At 64.9% G+C, this 21,506-nt stretch overlaps 6 protein-coding genes across 6 annotated transcripts in view; 3 read left to right on the forward strand and 3 right to left on the reverse strand.

Moving 5' to 3' along the window:
* Positions 1 to 979, reverse strand: part of EMIHUDRAFT_463908 (hypothetical protein) — a gene marked incomplete at both ends in the record, with an annotated part of 5,484 nt that extends 4,505 nt beyond the window's left edge. Inside the window, one exon of the mRNA XM_005772970.1 lies at positions 491 to 979. Within this exon, the coding sequence (XP_005773027.1) occupies positions 491 to 979 (489 nt within the window). The remainder of the gene's footprint in view (positions 1 to 490) is intronic.
* A 3,444-nt stretch (positions 980 to 4,423) lies between these two features.
* EMIHUDRAFT_355148 (hypothetical protein) lies at positions 4,424 to 4,827 on the forward strand. The gene has a single exon (XM_005772971.1). The coding sequence runs from the start codon at positions 4,447 to 4,449 to the stop codon at positions 4,621 to 4,623; it is 177 nt and encodes a 58-aa protein (XP_005773028.1). The 5' UTR covers positions 4,424 to 4,446; the 3' UTR covers positions 4,624 to 4,827.
* A 338-nt stretch (positions 4,828 to 5,165) lies between these two features.
* On the reverse strand, positions 5,166 to 7,777 carry EMIHUDRAFT_463909 (hypothetical protein; the record flags this gene model as incomplete). Its single annotated transcript, XM_005772972.1, has 5 exons — positions 5,166 to 5,260; positions 5,304 to 5,471; positions 6,111 to 6,126; positions 6,318 to 6,413; positions 7,226 to 7,777. 5 exons carry the CDS (start codon positions 7,775 to 7,777, stop codon positions 5,166 to 5,168), a joined length of 927 nt encoding a protein of 308 aa, XP_005773029.1.
* Positions 7,778 to 8,166: 389 nt separating this feature from the next.
* EMIHUDRAFT_463910 (hypothetical protein) lies at positions 8,167 to 9,299 on the reverse strand (the record flags this gene model as incomplete). The annotated part of the gene is made up of 3 exons (XM_005772973.1): positions 8,167 to 8,818; positions 9,104 to 9,130; positions 9,202 to 9,299. Coding segments are annotated over 3 exons (690 nt in total), but the record flags the coding sequence as incomplete, so codon positions are not given.
* A 4,243-nt stretch (positions 9,300 to 13,542) lies between these two features.
* On the forward strand, positions 13,543 to 14,307 carry EMIHUDRAFT_44495 (hypothetical protein; the record flags this gene model as incomplete). Its single annotated transcript, XM_005772974.1, has 1 exon — positions 13,543 to 14,307. A coding segment is annotated over one exon (765 nt), but the record flags the coding sequence as incomplete, so codon positions are not given.
* A 3,493-nt stretch (positions 14,308 to 17,800) lies between these two features.
* On the forward strand, positions 17,801 to 21,506 carry EMIHUDRAFT_450988 (hypothetical protein; the record flags this gene model as incomplete). Its single annotated transcript, XM_005772975.1, has 8 exons — positions 17,801 to 17,827; positions 17,956 to 18,339; positions 18,919 to 19,045; positions 19,120 to 19,148; positions 19,214 to 19,278; positions 19,494 to 19,715; positions 20,209 to 20,286; positions 21,445 to 21,506. The coding sequence occupies exons 2-8, from the start codon at positions 17,966 to 17,968 to the stop codon at positions 21,504 to 21,506; spliced, it is 957 nt and encodes a 318-aa protein (XP_005773032.1). The 5' UTR covers positions 17,801 to 17,827; positions 17,956 to 17,965.

Below are 21,506 nucleotides of genomic sequence, written 5' to 3' on the forward strand. Positions count from 1 at the left end.
AGGGGCGGGGAGGAAAGGGGGGGCTGGGGGGGCAGGAAAGGGGGGGAGGGGGGGGGGGGGCAGGAGAGGGGGGGAAGTGGCCACCGGAGGGGCCAGGAGGGCGGCGGCGGGGATGGCGGCGGTGGCGAGGCGGCGAGGGAGGCGGAGGCCGGGAGGCGGAGGCCATGGTAGGGGCGGAGCAGCGCGCGAAGAGATGGGGAGTGGGGGAGTGGGAGTGTGGGCGGTGGCGGCGGCGGCGGCGGCGGCGGCGGCGGCGGCGGGTGGCGGCACGCTTTGGCAAGCGGCGGCGGCGGCGGCGATGCGTGCGGCGTGCGGTTTGGCGGAATGGCAGCGGCGGCGGCGGCGGCGGCGGCGGCGGCGGCGGCGGCGGCGGCGGCGGCGGCGGCGGCGGCGGCGGCGAGGAGGTCGGGGAGGGAGAGGGGAGAGGCGGCGGCGGCGGCGGCGAGGAGGTCGGGGAGGGAGAGGGGAGAGGCGGCGGCGGTGCCTGCACGAGCTTGAGAATGAGAATGTCCTCGTCGGGGCTCCACGCGTCGGTCTCGCGCTTGTCGCGCTTGGCGGCGCGCTCAACCGCCCGCCTGCTCGCCGCCGCCTGCTCCTCCAGCAGCTCCTTCACCACCGTCTGCCCTGAGCTGGAGACGCTGCTTGCCGGAGACCCGTTCGCGTCAACGACGCTGAACAGAGATCCGAAGAGCGCGCTCATCTCGCCGGCGCTGCGCATGCCGCCCTCGAAGGAGAGCGTCGACGCCGACGAGCGCCCGTCATCGCTGCCCGAGTCCGCCCCATGGAAGGACGGGCGGCCGCTGTCGAGAAGGGCGCCAAGAGTGTCGCCCGACGACCACGAGGAGGACTGCGCGCCGCTCCTCCTGCGCAGCACGCCCGGCGGCGACGCGTCTGCGTCGAAAGACGCCGAGCGCTGGCCGTGCAGGCGCTTACAGCCAGCCGCCAGCGGGGCGGAGGCCGTGGCGCTAGCTGCCATCATCCACCTTACTGGCTCTTGACAGGACCCGCTGTAATTCTTTTTTCGCGAAATTCTTTTTCTTTTTATCCGAACAGAGCGCGGTGGCGCCTCGGGGCGGCGTGATGGCGGGCGCAATAAGCCAAGTTGGACATCGCGCGGACTTCCGGAGCGGGCGCGAGCTGTGTTGCCCTTGCGTGGCGGGGGGCGGGCCGCGGGTCCGGGTACTCTTTCGGGTGTACCAGAAGCTGTGCGAGGCGCCCCTCCTCTTCACCACCGGTGATGACCTGCGAGGCGCGCGGCGAGGGCGAGGGCGAGGGCGAGGGCGAGGGCGAGGGCGAGACGAGTTCGATCTAGTTCTGCGAAGGCTGCTGGGGAGCGCACGCCCGGTCATACGCATTGCGGCAGCGGTCCGAGAGCGGCGCCGAGAGCGGCGAAGCAAGGCCACGATCGGCGTAACAGAGCTGCCACTGGTGCAGCTGAGTGAGGCCTTTTATTGTCAGCTCGTGCGAGAGAGCTTCGCACCGTGCGGCAAACGCGAGGTCAAAGCGCTGCGGCGTCGGCGCGCCAACCGTCGCAAACGCCCACGCCGTGTTGCATAGGTTCTGCGCATTGAACTCGCCCAGCCGCGGCACAGCCTCCTCCGCCACAGCCGCAAACAGCGCAGGCGCCGGGATGTCAGCCGTTGCAAATGCCCACGCCGTGTTGGAGAGGTTCTGCGCATTGAACTCGCCCAGCCGCGGCACAGCCTCCTCCGCCACCGCTGCAAACAGCGCAGGCGCCGGGATGTCGGCCGTCGCAAACGCCCACGCCGTATTGGAGAGGGCCTGCTCAGCGAACTCGCCCAGCCGCGGCACAGCCTCCTCCGCCACGGCCGCAAATAGAGCCGGCGCCGGCTCGCCAGCCTTCGCATAGGCCAACACCGTGTTGGCCAGGCCCTGCTCAGTGAACTCGCCCAACCGCGGCAAAGCCTCTTCCGCAACCGCCGCAAACAGGGCAGGCGCCGGGATGTCGGCCGTCGCAAACGCCCACGCCGTACTGGAGAGGGCCTGCTCAGTGAACTCGCCCAGCCGCGGCACAGCCTCCTCCGCCACCGCTGCAAACAGCGCAGGCGCACGGATGTCAGCCTTCGCAAACGCCCACGCCGTATTGGACAGCTCCTGCTCATTGAACTCGCCCAGCCGCGGCACAGCCTCCTCCGCCACCGCTGCAAACAGCGCAGGCGCACGGATGTCAGCCTTCGCAAACGCCCACGCCGTATTGGACAGCTCCTGCTCATTGAACTCGCCCAGCCGCGGCACTGCCTCGTCCGCCACCGCCGCAAACAGCGCAGGCGCCGGCTCGCCAGCCTTCGCATAGGCCAACACCGTGTTGGCCAGGCCCTGCTCAGTGAACTCGCCCAGCCGCGGCACAGCCTCCTCCGCCACCGCTGCAAATAGAGCTGGCGCCGGCTCGTCAGCCTTCGCAAACGCCCAGACCGTGTTGGACAGGTGTTGCCCTCTGAATTCGCCCAGCCGCGGCACAGCCGCCTTGGCCAGCGCATGCCACACCTCAGGGCCCGCATCAATTCCCAGCTCGTCGACCATCACTGCGATCCCGTGCGCAATGTTGGCAATCGGCTGCGCTTTAGCGCGCGGCAGGACGGCCCGCGCCGAGTCGAGGAGTGGCCGCAGCGTGTCCGGCCGCCTGCGCAGCTCGTCGCGGAGCCAAGCGCGCTCGCGTCCGTCTCGGCGGCGAACAAGCTTGCTGATTGTGTTCCAGCACGCGCTCACATCCATTGGCTTCATTTTGGATGCATACGTCTCGTGTACATCAAGCACGTCCTGCACGCTCCGCAGCTCGCCAATGCGGGGCATGCGGCTGGAGCTGGGTTTGCTGCCGCGGCAGATAATGGCGTTGCGCCCTGGTTGACTCTGCGAGGCCAGGCTGAGTCGTCTGGGAGCCAGCAGCGCGCCAGCTGCCGAGCAGCGCAGCCCGCATGGTGCACCGGCGAGTCGCGAGTCGCGGAACCAGCAGGCGCCGAGCCGACGGCTGAACGAGTTGAGCATGACCGCACGAGTCACCGCCGAGGGTGAGCTGTCGGCGATGCGTGTTGGATCGGCGGCAAGCCGCTTCTCCACAATGGGCCAGTACAATGGAAGCCAGCCCACAGGACCGGGGGGGGTTGGCGCTGGATTGCATCCCACAACGACCCCTTCGACGGGCGCTGCGACCTCATCTTTGCTTCGTCCAAGTGCCGCGTTGCCCCTGTAGAATTTATTAATACAGCGCCCGCGATCAAGGAGCCACAGCTTGGGTCGAGGTTCTCGGGTTCTCGCAGGGTTATCTTCTTCTTTCCTTTGATTGACCGCATTGGGGTGGGTATCTAGATAGCTAGATAGCTAGCGAGAGAGAGAGAGAGAGAGAGAGAGAGAGAGAGAGAGAGAGAGAGAGAGAGAGAGAGAGAGAGAGAGAGAGAGAGAGAGAGAGAGAGAAAGAGAGAGAGAGAGAGAGAAAGAGAGAGAGAGAGAGAGACTCGCTTGCCGGCCAAAAAGGTCTTCCGCCATTCCCCGTTTCCCCCGGCTGGAGGAGTTAGTTCATTCCAAGTCCGCCAACCAGAAACGTCTGCTTTGACTATTGACTTTCGGCGGCGTTCCACGGGCCCAAACATCGAAGGCGAGCCCGGCTCCTACCTAGCGGCCCCAGCGACTGCAGCGTGGCGATGCCGTTGGGAGCGACGGTTGTCTCCTTTCTTCGCCTCCGCCCCACACATGCAGACTGCTCGCCACGCCAGAAGCACGAGGCCGGCTCGGCCACCTCTTGTGTAAACTCCTCCCAATGCAGCGGTTCAACGCCGGCGGCTAGCATGGACCTGGGCGTGTTGACTGGGATGCAACTCTTTGCCTTTGGTCGCAGCTCGATGATGTAGTCGGTTGCGGAGAGACCATCGGCCTCGTTCTCCGTCTCCATCAGCGCTGCTCGGCAGAGAGGGCCACCGCAGGATCGACGCGATGCCCTGCTGGGACGCTCAGGAGCAGAAACAATACGCAAGCCGACCGTCGCTAGGACGACGCGATGGCCGCCGAGCTTGGATCGATCGCCACGCGCACGGGCCGGCCCGCCAGTTGGTCGACTTGCCCCCTTCGGGACGTACGACTTCGTGGTTCACACCTTTGTGTATTGAGAAGAAAGTACCCTTATTAAGTTGATCAGAGACAAGAAACGCAAGTTCATTCACAGAGCCACGCGCCGGCCAGAAGGCCCGTGTGCAGGGCCCGGAGTGCGCATGTGCGTTGATGTTCTGCTCGATCGATAGCGAGAGCAGTTGCGAGTGGTTGCACGCACAGCAGACAGTCAAACAAGGATCGATTCCGGTAAATCCCGAATGTTCCGCAACTGCATTTCGTCGAACGCGTCCCGACCTCAAAGGCCACACGGCCATGGAGCAGCCCACCTCCTCTGGATTTGGAGCGGGCCGACCAAGAGTGGTGAGCGTTCCTCTCTTGGAGATAATGGCCCTCGTCGACGACATCACCGAGCGTGACGAACCGAGCGGCGTCCTGTGCAGATGGCTGAGCTGCGTCGCTCCAGCTTCTGTCGGCCGCTGCCTCGGCTCGTTGCCTGCCGCTTCCCGCCGGTCGTTCGACGCACCAGCTTGGGCGGGCTCACACAGGGTCAGTGCGCGGTAAGAGTGTGACGAGTCACATGACGCGACGACGTCCAAGGCGCAAGGGCCTCACGGTTCATCCTTGGTTCTCCTTTTTTCCGCGGGTCATACCATCGATCCTTTGATCCTCCCGCACAAACGGACAAACGTCCATGGCACTGGAACTCGACCGGGCTGTCTTATGTGTGTCTGCAACACTATAGCTTAGTATATGTGCATCGATCTCCTCAGCCGAGCGCGGTCGCGCTCGAGCTCTCTGCGCGCTCTCTATATAGATCTAAAGCCAACCGCCTCTCTTCTCCCTGGCTGCGTCCTGCGAGTGCGTGTGCGAAACGGGTCAAACGGCTTAAGAGGACTTGATGTGTGCCAACCACCTTGTAACTTGTAATCGTGTCCTGTGTCTGTATGTTCTCCCCACATATCGGCCGGAAGCCACACAAGCGTCTCCTCGCACAGAGACACGCTCTCTCCACTCTCGAGAGCGCGGCGGCGGGCTCGGCGGCGGAGGCCGTTGGCCAAAGCGGCGCGCGGCGAGGCCGAGGGGGGTGTGGCAAATCTCCCCCCTCAGAAGGGGTTGGCCCACCGCGCCAGCCGCACGAGCGGCCTCGGCACCATCGGCGGCAGCAGCCGCGGCTCGCCGACGGCAGAGGCGCGGGTGCCTATGACATAATGAGGGCTATGATAAGGCGAGGTGCGGTCTACGCCTCCCGCAAGGGGCCAGCCCGTCGCATGCGTCGAGAGTGCCTGGCGTGGGCGGCGTCGCAGTGTCGGGGAGGAGGGAGCCGGCGCGGACGAGCGCGAGGAGCGAGCGCAGCAGCGGGTCTGCGCCCGAGAAGGGGTCCTCGAGGATCGGATCCGTGTGCGACTTGCCTATGACAGGAGTGAACAAGACAAGTCTCTCTCTCACTCACACAGCAGACAGGCTCTGTGAAAGGAGTGGCCCAGATGGCTCAGGCAAGGGCATGGTGTGGATGGCTCAGGAAAGGGCATGGTGTGATGGGGTGGACTGGCAGGGAAGGAGTGCCTAGTTGCGGAGGGGTGGATCTCGAGGAGCCGAGATGAGTCGAGATCCGCCGAGATCGGGCCCGCGTGCGACCTGCCCGCGGTGTGAAAGACGCCGATGTCGGGGTGTGAATGCGGCCTCGCGCACTTGGGGAGGGTCGCGTGCCCACAACGGTAATCTCACCCGCCAAGGCAGGTGTGCACTCTGCTAGTACGTGTGTGCTCACAACCACTACACTGTGGGGGGTGCGCGAGCCATGTGCGTGTGCGCCTGTGCGTGTGTGGGACAGACGTTGTTGTCCTATGCGCGGGGCTACTTGCGGGGACCGACGACGTAACAGCAGCAGGAAGCAGCAGTGCCCACAGCGGCTGCGGGCACAGTGCAGACTGCGGTGGTGGAGCACAGCAGAGGACGTGTCTTGCCAGGTGCGTGTTGGAGGACGACGTCCGCACTCCACTTCTAGGGCGGCTTGCCAGGGTACAGCGTCAGCCGCACCTCGCGAGCACCAGCCTCGCGCAGCGCCTGCTCACAGCAGCGTGTGTGAAGAGGCGCTGCTCACACCCCTCCAGCCTGCACCAGCCTCGCCACAGCGCCTCGTCCAGAGCCCTTGAGTGGTGGCACGGCGCAGTGCGGTCGGCGCGGCCATGGTACAGCGCCATTCGAGGCCACCGGTCTGGGGGGGGCGACTGACCGGCGGCGGTAGCTGCCCTCACCAGCTGCAGAGGGGAACAGCCCGCCACGTCGCCCTCGGCCATCGCAGAAATGATGCGCGGGTCGATGCCGTTGGCGTCCAGCTCCGCCATGCACGCCTGGAGACAATACGGCCCGGAGACACTCGCATCTCTCCCCACATCTCCCCACATCTCCCGATATCTCCCCTATGCCTGCAAGCTACGGCCCGGATGCCTGCAAGTACGGCCCGGAAACACCCGCGGGGGAGATATGGGGAGATACGGGGAGATACGGGGAGATACGGGTAGATATGGGCGGGATGTGTGGACGCGTGCCTGCAAGTCATACGGCCCCGACACTCCGACCCACCACTCGATGCGACGCAGCACCTATTCGCAGCTCCTCTCTTCACAGCTCTTCTCTTCACACCGACCCGCCACTCAATGCGACGCAGCACCTCGTCGTCGGTCGCAACGGCGGCTGCAGCGCTGCTGCCCATCGACACGCGGCGGCCGCGGCCCTCCCAACCGCCCTCCCAACCGCCCTCCCCACTGCCCTCCCCACCGCCCTCCCCACCGCCCTCCTCCTCCTCCTCCTCCTCTTCGTCCGTCCGCCGCCTCATCTGGCTCGCCGCTGAGCCGATGCTGCGCCATGCTGCGCTGCCAGAGGGGCGCGGCGAGGCGCAGGACGGGGCGGCCGCCGGAGGGCCTACAGCCGAGAGACAGCCGAGATGCAGCCGAGATGCAGCCGAGATGCCGGCCGACTTCGCCTCTGCCGGAGCACCACACACGAGCTGTACGAGCAGCAGAGCGGTGAGGTGTGCGCCGGCGGACTGGCCGACCAGCGAGACGCGCCTAGCCGCAGCACGGCTGCGCGTCATGGCCAGTCCGTCCGCCGCGGCTGCGCGCTCTCCCTCGTCACGCTACGAGCGGCGGACGCGCCCGTGCACGTCGCCACCCAGCGACGCCGCGTTGGCCTGCGCCCAGCGCAGCGCGCGCTCGACGTCGGCAACCATCTCCGGCATGGTCGCTTGGGGCCAGTTGCGGTAGTCGATCGCCAGGCAGAGCACGCCGTTGCGCTGCAGCACCCACCCAAACAGGAAGGCCCACATGCGGTACCCAATCATCCACGCGCCGCCGCACACAAAAAGCACCGTCGGAAAGCCGTCCGGAGGAGGCGGGTGCACCGCGGCAACCGGCGAATAGACGTCGAGCTTGTGGCGGGAGGAGGGGCCGTACCGCACGCCGCGGCTGACGCCGGCGCCGTAGAGGTAGTGCGCCGTCGCCGGGATCCACCCGGGGATGAGCAGGGCGACAAAGAGAAGGAGCCTCACCACTCGGATCAGCACTTCATAGAAGACGCTCCGCTTTGCCCACAGCAAGAGGACAAAGGCGACTCCGGTGGAGAGCGCCGCGTCGAGCGCCTCGCCCAGACGCTCCAGCGCGTGCACGCCGCGCCGGTCGGCGGTCGCGAGGGACGCCCCGGGCCGAGGCGAAGCCATCGGCAACGGCGAGGGCGGCTCGCGAAGCGGCGATTGCGAGCCCGAGGACCGTCGCGAGTCAGCGGAGCGGAGATAAATCTCGTCGAGCTTGGGTGTACAGAGCGGCGACGGAGACTTCAGCGAAAGCGACGACATATACGCGATGCGGGTCCGAGGACGTCGACCGCTGCCTCGCTTTACGCGGCTATCCTCCGTCGCGGCCGACGCCGCTTGAGGACTTTGTCCCCGGGGGGTGGGGTGGAGAAAAAATGTATTATCCTAACGGTGTGGGGGCGCGGAGGGCTTGTTGGCGAGCCAAAATGGTGTTTTCCGAGGCGCTGCGCTAGGCTCAGAGCGAGTTCGCGCTGCGCTAGGCTCAGACGGCGAGTTCGCGCTGCGCTAGGCTCACAGATGCGAGTGCGCTGCGATAGAAGAAAAAAACAGGGTCGAAACGACAACCGAAGGGAGGACTGTGTAGTGTAATCATGTGTCAAGAATCACGTGCTGCTGCTGCTGCTGCTACTGCTGCTGCTGCGCGGCGAGCGCCGTCGCCGAGGCGGGCCTCGGCGGAGAGCGCGATTATGCGGCCTTTTCCGCGACCCGCACAAAGAAGAGGCGCCCTCCGTCAGCCTCGACCTGCCACCGGCTCGCGTCGACCGACCCGGCCGCGTGCCACACCTCCACAGCCCAGTGCGCCAGCCCGCAGAAGTTGCCCTCCTCGATGCCCCATCCCGTGGGCCACGCGGCCAAGGCGGTGCCGAGAGGCGGCGGCGGCGCCGCGGTCGCCTCGAGACGCGCCGCGACGGCGTCAAAGGCGATCCGCCTCGCGCCCGTCGCGGCCGCCTCGGCCAGCAGCGCCTCCCCGGCCAGCCGCGGGAGGTCGCCCTCCGTCTCGAACCAGCACGACGAGCGGCCGTCGGCGCACGCCTCGTCCCACGCCTTGAGCTGGCGGGCAAAGGCCGCCAAGCTCTTGAGGCCGGGCGAGGGCGCGGCGGGCGACGGGGCAAGGGAGCAGCCGGGCGAGGAGAGGTAGGAGGTGCTCGCCGGCGAGCGCTCCCGCGCCTGCGAAGGGGCAAGGCCTGAGGGCGGGCGGGCGGGCGGGCGGGCGGGCGCGGGTGGGGGGGATAAACGCTGCGCCGCCAAAGGAACCAGCGACACTGGCCGCGGCTCGTCGCCACGCGCCGGCTCGGAAGAGGGGCTGTCGGCGGCGAAGCAGAGTGGCACGCCTCGCCGCTCGAGCCGCCGACAGCCCCCCTCCTCGACGTGACGGCCGCTCCCGGAGCCGGCCGGTGCGCGCCTGACCCACGCCCCCTCTCGCACCCCTCCGACCCCCCCTGCGCGGCGCACCCGTCCGCTGTGCGCCGGCTCGAGCGCCTATTGCCAAATCGCGACGTTTGAGCGCAGCGCACGCATCCTCTGGGCGCCTGAGCGCGGCGGAATCTTGCCAGAATGTGGCCGCAGGAAGAGCCTCCGGCGGGCCTCCGGCGGACGCCTGGCGGCGTGGCGCTGCGCGCCGGCCTGCGGCCCAAAGCCCGAACGAGCGGTCAAGTTAACTTGACGCGCCGAATCCCTTGGTTGGCCCTCGCAGCTGTGATACAAAAGTGGGGACGCGCCTGGCGGCGCGCCCCCAAAAAGAAATAGCGTGTGGGATATTTCTTTTTTCTGACACGCTCTCGCTCACCACGGGATTCTCGCTCACCACGGGATTTGCGCGCACTGGCACTAACACAGGTACACCACGGGAGCCGCCTAAGCGACTCCTGCGAGGGCGGCGAGGCACTTTATAGCTCCGTGCACCCGCCCACCCCCGCCACAGGCACAAGCTCATTCACAATCTGCTCTGCGATTGCCGTGTGAAGAACGACTGAGATACGTAAAAAGAATTTTCCTCCCTGAGGAGAGGCCTGGTGTCGAGGCGTCGACGCCCCGTGTTGGCCTGCACTCAAGCTTTTCCGGCAAACAAAAAGGAAAACAGAGGGTCCCCAGCACTTTGCGTTTCCGGAAATTTCCAGGGAAAACAGAGGGTGTTTGGTGCTCCATTCTGGAAACTCGCGAGTTTCCCTGAGTCTGAGAGCTGGTCTGGGGCAAAATCTGACGCAAAATTGAGGAAATCGGCACGATACCCAGGCGGTCGCAGGGTATTTTCCAGGTATGCACGGGGTTTTCCAGGTATACCCGCAAAATACCCGGTATTTTGCCGATTTGGCTGATTTTGGGCCCAAACCAGCCTCAGACTCGGCTCAGAGCCCGGAAAATTATGGTTTCCCCGGGAAAATACAGAGGAAAAGAGAACAAAAGGCGCATCGCGGTTTCTACCACGACGCGATCTTTGTCAAGCGCAACAACTTCAACCTGCTGCTCCACGAGACGTTCGGCGGCGGCTTCTCGCCCACCGCCGTTCTCAAGCTGCGCCGCCTCGCGCGCAAAGTCGCGCGCGGCAGCGTTGACCGCACGGCCTACTCGCCCAAGTACTCGCTCTCTTTTATGTCCCACCATGCAGAGCGCATCTCTCTCTCTGTTGTGCGAGGCGTGAACCGCGCCATTCGCTCTCACCTGGCAACCCTGTCTGCACGTCTCGCGCGCGCGTGAACAGGGCTCCAGGCCCCAAATTACGTGTGAGTGTTAGAGTTGTTTGGTATTGCTAAAAATCTCTCTCAAAAGAGAGGGTGCTGTAGAGAAAAAAGGAAAGAAAAAGAGACGGGGTGCGAGAGGAAAAGCTTGTTCAGCCTAAGCCCCGTGTCGAGGGTGTCAAGCTGCTGTCGAGGGATACAGGTGTCGAGTGAGTGTGAGTGAGTATTCTTGATACGAAACCACCGACGACACACACCAGTCGACTCGCATCGGTTGCCTCCATGAACGGCGGAGCTATTCTCGCGCGCACACACACACACACACAGGTGTCGAGGAGTGGTGTCGAGGGTGTCGAGCGTGTCGAGCGTGTCGTGTTCAGGGAGGCGCAAACCTCAAGGGTAAAAACGCCGAAATTGAACAGGCCGCGGCGCGGGGTACATCTTGGACTGCCTTGCTGGAGATTGCCTCGCTTCTGCTCGTCGCGCTGCCGGCGTCTGCTTTTACGGTATTCGCTCCGCCCTGGTACAATTACTCACTCAGGCAGGCAGACCCTCACACGCGCACTCCGGCGTGCGCAGGCCGAAACTGTCGACGACATCAACCCGAACGCTCGCAGCACCACATTTGCACCCAAGCCCCCTCCCGTGCCCGACGTGGTCGACGACCCCGCCTGGCTGATCGCCACCTCCGGCTTCTGCTCGAACCTCAACGTCGTGATGATGGAGCGCGACGTCGAGGCGAGCGAGACGGAGGGCGATACCGCGGCCCACTTCATGGCCGACATCTCCTTCAACTACTACCCGCAGACGGCGGTCAAGTTCACCGATTTCCCTCACCACCTCGCAATGACCATCGAGGGCGACACGGCAGAGGCGGACGCGCTGGTCTCGAGCGCGTGGGACCACAAGAACATCGCGCTGCTCGAGCCGACGTCCATGTGCAGTCCGCAGCAGGGCGATCAGGCATGGGGCATCTCCGTCTTCAAGGTGGAGGAGCACCGCCACTGCACTGTCGGCGAGACGGCGTGGGAGGGACACCCGTGCGTGCACTACACCGGCTACGTTTCGGCGGCTACGTCCAATTTTGTCAACGTGAATGAGGGGCGGTTCGTCTGCCAGCTGTTTGTTGACGCGCTCATAGGCATGGCACTCTGAGCGCGCCATCGCGCCCGATCTCTCTCATGTATGTATGTATGTAGGAAGGTGAAGAACAGTCAGGCTCGGACTGGACACCAACGCGGTATGGGTGGACGCTGGACAGATGATGACGACACATAAACGCACATTCACACAGAGAAAGAAACACTTCTCATTGACGTGACGTTGGTGCGCGATCATGGTGCGCGAGCGGATGCTTAGCGCGAAGGCGCGTACATACATGTGTAGGGAAAAATAAATAAATAAATAAAAACGGACACCTCTCTACTGTGAGATGGGTGTAAAAAGGAACAGGTCCTGTGTGTAGGGCGCCCTAGTAGGGGAAAAGAATTTTACTAGCAAAAGAATTTTATGAAAAGCACGCGGGACTGGCGAGAACCTAGCAAAGGATCCAGGCAACCAGGTGCGTTGCGTTGTGAAGTGTGTGGCGCGCCACCTAGGTAGGTGCGGATTGGCAAGGGCGCAAGACCATGCGTGTCACACTACCTCTACCGTCCCGAATTCGCCTCTCGCAACTCTCGCATACGTCGTAAGTGGCGAGCGTCGGCTGAGGGCCGCCCAAGCCACTGCCAGTGCCGGCGGCGCGAATAGGCATGTGTGCGACGCGGCAACACAGAGCCTTGCACCCTTCGCCCTTCTCCTCACTGCCCTGGCGCCCACGCCTCGACCTTCTTGGGCAGCAGCTGGTTCGACAGGTCCTCTTCGTGTCCTAGGGAGCTGGTCTCACCCTTGCCCCAAGTGAAGACGGCTCCGTCGGCGGTGATGGCGAGGCTGTGGCTGCCTCCTGCCGACACAGCGACGACGCGCTGGCCAGCGAAGGCCTCGACCTTCTCTGGCAGCAGCTGGTCCTGATCGTCACCGTGGCCCAACCTGCCGTCGTCTCCCCAGCCCCAGCTCCAGACGCTACCGTCGCCGGTGAGGGCGAGGCTGTGGCCGACTCCAGCCGACACAGCGACGACGCGCTGCCCAGCAAAGGCCTCGACCTTCTTGGGCAGCGGCTGGCTCTGCTGGTCGCCGTGGCCCAACCGGCCAAAGTATCCATAGCCCCAGCTCCAGACAGCGCCGTCGGCGGTGAGGGCGAGGCTGTGGCGGGCTCCAGCCGACACAGCGATGGCCCGCTGCCCCGCCAACGCCTCGACCTTCTTGGGCAGCAGCTGGTCCTGCACGTCGCCGTGGCCCAGCCTGCCGAAGCCTCCATAGCCCCAGCTCCAGACGGCTCCGTCAGCGGTGATGGCGAGGTTGTGAGCCCCTCCAGCCGCCACGGCGATGGCGCGCTGGCCAGCCAAGGCCTCGACCTTCTTCGGCTGCCACTGGGCCTGATCGTCGCCGTGGCCCAACCGGCCTTCGTCTCCTGCGCCCCAGCTCCAGACACTGCCGTCGGCGGTGAGGGAGAGCACACTCACGGCGCGCTCGCATCCCAGCGGGGAAGGGAGGCGGGTCGGCGTGTTGAGCCGCGTCACCCCCTCGCCGTGCCCGAGCAGTCCTGGCATCCAGCTCTCAGCCGTTCCGCACGACGAGAGCCGCCCCTCGCCGTCGATGAAGACGCTGTGCCGAGCGCCTGCCGCCGCCCTCGCCTGCGGGTTGGCCTCGCGCAGCAGCGCAGAATAGCACAGCCACCGCACGGCGCAGCCCTCGCCCTCTGGCAGCGCCGGCAGCTCGTAGCCGCGCTCTTGCGCCCACAAGCAGATGCCCTCTACCGCGAGAGAGGCGTGGAAGAGAAGCGAGACGGCCGCAACGCGAGCGATGTCGAGGGGGCCGTCGAGGCGAGAGATGGCGCGCAGGAGGAGCTCCCTGGGGAGGTCGAGGAGGCGGGTGGGCGGCAGCGTGTCTGCCGAGGGCGCGGCGGCGGCGGCCGTGGCGAGGCGGCGCGAGCGGCGGCGCGGCGCTTGGACATCGCGAGAAAAAGAATTCTTGCTCTAAGCCAGGCGCTGGGCGTCACCTCGGATTGGGCGAGGCAATCGACAAGCTGGCCCCACTGGCGAGTGAATGGTGCTCACCCGACGGCAAACGCTCGGACTGCTGGCGCCGCTCGTCGCTTCCTCCGGCACTCTGCCTGGGCTGAAGTCCGCGACTGCCGCCTCGACCCCATCGGCACTGCCTTTCATCGGCCTGGGGACCTGCTGTGACGACGCCGACACTGCCGAGCGGTTGGTGCTGGCTGGTCTCGAGGCGGGCTATCGGCTGATCGATACCGCGGCTCACTACGACTCGGAGCCAGCCGTCGGCGCTGCGCTCGCCGCCGCCGTCGACCGAGGCGTGCTTCGCCGCTCCTCCGAGGTGACGGTGTGCACGAAGGTGTGGTTTTCCGACATGGGCTACGACGCCGCGATCGCCTCTGCGCGCCGCAGCCTGGAGCGGCTGCGCGAGGAGCGGCTCGGCCTCCTGCTCATCCACTTCCCGGGCTCTCCCGACGCCGTGCAGGACCCAAAGCGGAACCGCGCGCTGCGCGCCTCGACCTGGCGCGCGCTCGAGGACCTGCAGCGCGACGGGCTCGTGCGCGACATCGGAGTCTCCAACTGGAGCCGGCGCCACCTGCGCGAGATGCTGGCCACGTGCCGCACGCCACCGGCGGTCCTTCAGACCGAGCTGCACCCGCGCTGCCAGCAGCCGGAGCTGCGGGAGGACTGCGACGCCGCGGGGATCAAGGTCCTCGCGCACTGCCCGCTGGCGCACGGCGCTGCGTCGCTGCTCCGCGATCCGACGCTGTGTGCGGTCGCGGATCGGGTCGGCAGGAGCCCGGCGCAGGTTGCGCTGCGGTGGAGCGTGCAGAGCGGCGTGGTGCCGCTGCCGCACGGGTCGTCGGCGGCGCGGCTGCGCGAGAACCTGGCGGCGGCGGCAGACGACTTCGAGCTCGACGCCGCGGCGATGGCCAGCCTCGCGTCCCTCGACGCCGAGGAGCGGCAGGCATTCAACCCGGCGCTGATCGCGTGACGGAGGCCCCGCCCGCGAGATTTTGTGTTTGTCGGCGCGCGATTTCTTTTCCTTGTGACTCCGTTTCTTCCTATGTTCTTTTTCTGCGGTGTACCTGTGTTAGTGCCAGTGCGCGCCACAAAGAAAGAAAGAAAACAGACAACCCAAGGGAGGGATGGGAGGACGGTACGCCGAGAGCCCAACTTGAGAATCGTGCTTTTTGGTTAGAGGGACCAAAGCGCGAAGGACTACTTATGGGTTAGGGACCGCGAGCGACAGGTTAGGGACCGATCGCCACCGCTCACGCCAGCGGACGGCCACCATCGGTGTTGCTGTGCGGACGGCTTCTTGTGGCTCTCGTCGAGAGCGTTTTGCGTCCCGGCGGGTGGGAGAATATGTGTCGTCTGATGTGTCACTGTGTACGTCATGTCAGTCTTGATAATAAGTACGGTCGATCCGTCAAGCGATACACTCGTCACGATCACGTTGAACGGCTTGCACGGAGCTCTGTGCCGGCACACAGGAAGAGCCGACGGCAAGAAGAGCTCGATGGGGAGCGAGAATCGCCAAAGGTGCTCACGGAGGTGTCGGAAGTCCGCCTTGATGCGGTCAGTTCCCCCCAGGTTTGACTGCGTAGGTCGCGGAACTCGTTGAGTACTCGTAGCCTTTCTGCGCCTCCGTCTGCATGGTTACTTCCCCCAGGATTGGTCTCTTCTCTGCATGCGGGAACACCCTCGGGCGGCCGGGTGGGGCTGTGGCTGGAGCTAGCATGGCTCGATAGAGCCGAGACCCCGTGTTGAGGCGGCGCTCCTGTGGGCGGCTGTGGAATCGGGAGATATTCGAGGCCCTTGAGGACGGTGGCGGACGTGCAGCGGCTCCTCGGTTGCCAGTATGCTCGGCCCACGGACCTCGTCGCCTTCGAGTTCTCGGGGGCAATGCGCTCTGCCCTCGAGAAGCGCGGCAGAATCGCACTCTCGGTCGACCTACGAGAATCCGCTACCGGAGGCATGCATGCGTGCCTGGACGTGCGGCTCGTCGCGCCTTTGCAGACGTGGTCTAGGGCCTACCTCTTCCCGCCGTGCTTCCAACAGCTGCGTCAGGACACCGACTGCCTCCCCCTCAAGATGGCCGATGGACGGGCCTTCTGCGGCAGAATCTGGCTGACTACCCTGACCGTCATTTGGTGGCCAACCTGATGGACGGAGTGCGTCTCGAGGCAGACGTGGAACTGCACACCGTCTTGGCCTCGCTACGGCGCTCCACGCCGCGGGAGTCCCAGATGCCGTCATCATGCTAATGTGCCGCTGGATGTGCGAAGCGTCACTACACGTCTACCGCCGATCGGGTGCCGTCGCTCACGAAGCGAACTTTTGGGCAGCCACACGTGCAGACGTCAGCAACATCCAGGCCGCCAATGTTCCAAACGTAGTCATGGACCAGGGGATGGCAGACGTGGCCGACTTCTGCTCGAGGCAGTGCGCCGCGGATAGGGCGGCGTACGCGGAAGCACAGGGCGCCGCGCCTCGCGGGGCGAGCGGCGCGGCCACCCGCGGGGCAGGCAGTGCGGCAAGCGTGCCACCAGCTCGCGAGGCAGCGCCGAGCTCGCCCATCGACGCCCGACCGATCACCGCCGAAAACGCCACAGGGCGACCGGTCCTCGTCGCAAGCGTCCTCTGGCCACAGTACGCGTGCAAAGAGTTTGGCGGAGCTGGTTGGGCGGCGACCGTGTTGCGATGCTCCAAACACACCGCAATCGTACGGTTCACGATTGCCACGACGCGCGATGGCCGACCATACGAGGACGCGCGCGTCCCGCTCGACCAACTGCGGCCGCTGCCTTCGCAACAACTGACCGCATAAGGCGCGCTTCAGATGGTGAAACCCATCATAATCAACGCAGGGTGGAACCCGATACAATCACCGCAGGGTGGAACCCGATACAATCACCGCAGGGTGGAACCCGATATAATCACCGCAGGGTGGAACCCGTCATAATCACCGCAGGGTGGAACCCGATATAATCACCGCAGGGTGGAACCCGTTATAATCACCGCAGGGTGGAACCCGATATAATCACCGCAGGGTGGAACCCGATATAATCACCGCAGGGTGGAACCCGATATAATCACCGCAGGGTGGAACCCGATATAATCACCGCAGGGTGGAACCCGATATAATCACCGCAGGGTGGAACCCGATATAATCACCGCAGGGTGGAACCCGATATAATCACCACCATGCTACCCGGCTTGCGAGTAGGGAGGAGGAGGCTGCGCTGCGCAAGCACGGGCGGGAGGGGCTTCTCCTGCGGAGTCGTGCGTGCGCAGGGCTCCTCTTTGCTTTCTTCTACTCCCTACTATCATCTCGTTCCCGTCCTACCAGAGAAGGTTACTTCCCCCAGGATTGGTCGGCTGCTCTGGGCAAGAGCAGTCTTTTCGGAAGATATCGAGGATTTTCGAGAGCCACCCGCTTGAGAGCGATTGAGCGCGTCACGGAGGACTCAGGTTACCCCTGAACCTCCTCTGACGGTTCTCGCTCCCCATCGAGCTCTTCTTGCCGTCGGCTCTTCCTGTGTGTGCCGTCACAGAGCTCCGTGCAAGCCGTCCAGCGTGACGTGACGAGTATATCGCTTTGACGGATCGACCGTACTTGTTATCAAGACGGACATGACGTACACAGTGACACATCAAACGACACATGTTCTCCCACCCGCCGGGCCACAAAACGCTCTCGACGAGAGCCACAAGAAGCCGTCCGCACAGCAAGCCGCTCGGTCGATCACGTTGCTCGCTCGATGCCGGCGAGCGCATGTCGCACGAGGTAGACGGTGGCGTAGCTAACATCACTGACGACGACCGTCCGCTGGCGTGAGCGGCGGCGATCGGTCCCTAACCTGCGGTCCTTCACCGCAATCGGTCCTTCGCCTTCGTCCCGCTAACCCAAAAAAAGAAAGAAGAAAGAAAACACACAACCCAAGGGAGGGATGGGAGAACGGCACGCCGCCACCACACAAAAAAGAGGAGAAAAAGAAAGAAAGAAAGAAAACAGACAACCCAAGGGAGGGATGGGAGGACGGCACGCCGCCACCACACAGGGATTTTAAGGAGAGGTGTGTGGTGCGCTATCCGTCGCCCACCCTAGGGAGTCTGCCTCTTCCTATCTCTCTTCGCAGTCTCTCGCCGATTCTCGCTGCAACCTTCATGCCACCTCGCGGTCGTCCCACCCTCGTCGTTCTCTCTCCTGTCGCTTCATCCTCTGTCGCGTCGTTCTCTTCTGCCTCGTCCTGCGACGCCGCCGCCTGCCGGTCCCTTGTTCTCGCGGCTTCTTTCGCCTTTCGGCGCAACTCCATCCTCCTCAAAAAAGAGGAGGTCCCGTGCCCGGCGCGCATCCAAATTCTTTTTTCTGGAGCACGCCTCGCCCCCTCCCCTCTCAGGCGCCCGACTCCCACCGCCGCCGCCCTCATCGCCGCCGCCCTCACCCCCGCCTCCGCCGTGTCTGCCGCCGCTCTCGCCCTCGCCACCAGCCGCCCCTCCACCGTCACCGCCCCCACCCTCCCCGCAGAGAGCGCTGCATGGGCGACCGCTACGACGACAGGTCCCGTTACCGCAGCCGCAGCCGCAGCCGCGGACGCGACCGGCGCCGCAGCCGCTCCCGCAGCCGCGATCGGCGCGACCGGAGCCGCGACCGCGGCGACCGCGGCGACCGCGGCGACCGCGGCGACCGCGGCGACCGCCGCGAGTATGAGCACGACGAGTACCGCGAGTCCCGGCCGCCGCAGTATGGCCGCGGCGCCGGGCTGGGCTACAGCGGCCCGCCTCCCGACCGCGGCGGCAGCTATGGCGGCGGAGGGCGCGGCGGCGGCTTCGTGAGCGAGGGAGGCGGCGCGTACGGAGGCCTCGAGCCCGCGTGTGGTCCGAGCGGCCCGCCGCCGCCAGTGCCGATCGGGCATGGGGCCCTAGAGGCTGAAGACGGACTCATGTCTCCCAAACTGGCACTCGAGCGGACACGCACTCCACAGTACTCGGCCGTACCCCGCCGCATCTCACTGCATTCGCACCCCTCTCTGAAGTCGCCGCATCATACCGTCTTCTCGAGATTACCCGAGATTACCCGAGATTACCCGAGATTACCCCTCTGAAGTCGCCGCATCATACCGTCTTCTCGCCGTCTTGAGGGTGGCGTAGCCACGCAAACACACAACCGCGGACCCAAGACGCACAAGGACAGACAGTCGAGATGGGAGAGGCAGCAACGGCAGTCAGAAGCCACGACGTGGGCATGGGTCGGCGTATTCACACAACAGCACAATCGGGCCCGAAACCGCACGACAGCACGGTTCCAGTTAGACACGCAATAGGGGAAGTCACGGACGGCGAGCAACAAGCGTATCGCGCGCGCTAGACGCCGGCTCGGAGGCCGCACCGGTATTCACACCGCAGGCTCACCGTTGCTACCGCACCGCCCACGGGACCGAACCCACACTGGGTTCGATACTCTTGGAGGTATGGGACTTCACACCGCTAGGCACGGCTCCGGCCTCGGCCCTGCGGCGGCGACGACGGACGAGATCATCGTGCTCATCGAGAAGAGGAACAACGCCAAGAACATGCAGGACTTTGGCGCCGCGGACGCGCTGCGTGTGCAGCTGGAGGCGATTGGCGTGGCGCTGGGCGGCGACCGCGGGCGAAATTAATAATTAATGGATGAACAACAACGGGTAATCAGGCGATTGGCGTGACGCTGGACGACCGCGGGCGGGCCTCCCCTACCCCCACGGTGACCCTACCCATCCCCCACCCCCACGGTACCCGAACCCTAGGCGCATCTGGTCGACGCTCGACGGCCGCTCGGGCAAATACGACGGCGCCGGCGGCGCGAGCCGCGGCGACAAGACACTCGAGGACGGGTCGCTCTCTCGTGCGACCCATCCCCTACCCCCACGCTACCCGAACCCTAGGCGACAAGACGCTCGAGGACGGGTCCCTCTCGTGCGACCCATCCCCTACCCCCACGCTACCCGAACCCTAGGCGACAAGACGCTCGAGGACGGGTCGCTCTCGTGAGACCCACCCCCTACCCCCACGCTACCCGAACCCTAGGCGACAAGACGCTCGAGGACGGGTCGCTCTCGTGGGAGAACACGATCTACGTGCAGGGCTTGCCTGCCTCGGCCCGCATACACGAGATAGCAGAGTTCTTCGGCGGCATCGGGCCCATCAAAAAGTCGAAAAAGTCGCACAACCAGGGCGAGCCGACGGCCAGCCGGGCCGGAGGAGGGGCGGTCGACTCGGGGGAACCACGCGCTCTTTGCTTCTTCGTAGGTGCACGGCCATCCTAGAAGCTGAATTTGTATTCTTGTACTCCGACTAGCGCTCGAGAGGACAATTTTCGGCCGTATTCGGCCGTATTCAGCCGTATTCGGCCGTATTCGGCTGTACTCAGCCGTGTGCGGTTGTATTCCCTGTAGCCGCCGCCGTATTCCCGCGGTGCTCTGACGATGTTGGTGTATTCAGCACGTGCATGGCCAGTAGTCTGTCTCTGGCTCACACAGCAATGGCGTGTGTAGCTGCTCCGGCGTTCACCCCACACGGCGGCAACCTCAGCCAATCATGACTAATCATCAGTTGTTAATCATCAGTTATTAATCACCAACCCATTGTTCATGGGCCCACCAGGCGAGCCGACGATTCACCTGTACAAGGACAAGCGGACGGGGCAGCCAAAGGGGGACGGCACCATCTCGTCGCCACCCTCCCCTGCCCCCACGGTACCCGAACCGACCCTCCCCTACCCCCACGGTACCCGAACCCGCAGGCACCATCTCGTATGAGGAGCCGTCGACGGCGCGCGCGGCCATCGACTGGTCCGGCGGCAAGCCCTTTGGCCACGATTGTGATCAATTCATACGTCACGCATTCCTTGCTGATCTAATTAGGTTCGGCGGCACGCCTTTCGGCCCGTCATGAGTGGTTCATATTCATGCATTACTTGCTTGGGTTGTAGGTTCAGCGGCAAGCCCTTCGGCCCTCCCGGCGCGGAACCCGCCTCTGCACAACATGCCTCCCCACAACCTCCTCAAACCCGACCTATTTCTTTACCCACAATCCCCTGAAAGCTTTCCCCACTCAAACCCCCCACTCCACACACACGCACACACACACACACGCACACACACACACACGCACACACACACACACGCACGCACACACACACACACACACACACGCACACACACACACACGCACACACAGACACAGAGAGAGAGAGAGAGAGAGAGAGAGAGAGGGGTACCCAACCCCAGCCCACCCTCCCCCGCCACATTCTCGGACCCCCCGGCCGCAGGCGCCTACCCGACCTCGAGCCTCACCGTCACGATCGCCACGAGGCCCGACCGCCACACCGCTTCGAAGTTCGCGTTTTTTCTTTTTGCACGCCTATTTCTTCTTTCTAAACAGGCCGGGCCGCCAACCGCTTCGAAGCAGTTTTTTTTCGTTTTCCCAGCCATATTTCTTTCTTTCTAATAGGCCGGACGCCAACCGCTTCGGGAAGGGCGGCGGCGGCGGCGGCGGGCGGCGCTGGTGAGGCGCCGCGGTGTCTTACGCTGTTGGTGAGATCTCCCCATCTCTCCCCACATCTTCCCATCTCTCCGCGTATCTCCCCATAGCTCCTCACATCTCCCCATAGCTCCCCGCATCTCCCCGCATCTCGGCTCGCTAGATGTGGAGCGCCGAGCTCATATCTCCCCATATCTCCCCATGCTAGCAGCTGAGCATTCGTGTGACGGACTACGAGTATTTGTGTGACGGCATATCGGTACCCCTGGGCGTTCAATACCGCTCGCTCGTCCTCATATAGGCGCAGTGCTATCGCTGGTGGGAGGCGCCGCCGCCGTATCCGTCGCCACGCCACCACCGGTCGCCTCTGGCTTGCCTGCCGACATCTCCGGCGCCGCCGATGCCGCCGCCGCCGCTGCCGCCGCCGCCGCTGCCGCTGCTGGTCGGTTTGGTTGTTGGCGGTCGCTGGTGGTTGCGCGGTGACGCGCTCGGCAAGGGCGCCGGGCGACGCTCCTCGTCTTCGCGCGCCGTCTGCCTCTCTCCGCCTCGGCGTCGTAA

Source organism: Emiliania huxleyi (assembly GCF_000372725.1).
Source record: "Emiliania huxleyi CCMP1516 unplaced genomic scaffold EMIHUscaffold_35, whole genome shotgun sequence".
Classification (NCBI taxonomy): domain Eukaryota; phylum Haptophyta; order Isochrysidales; family Noelaerhabdaceae; genus Emiliania; species Emiliania huxleyi.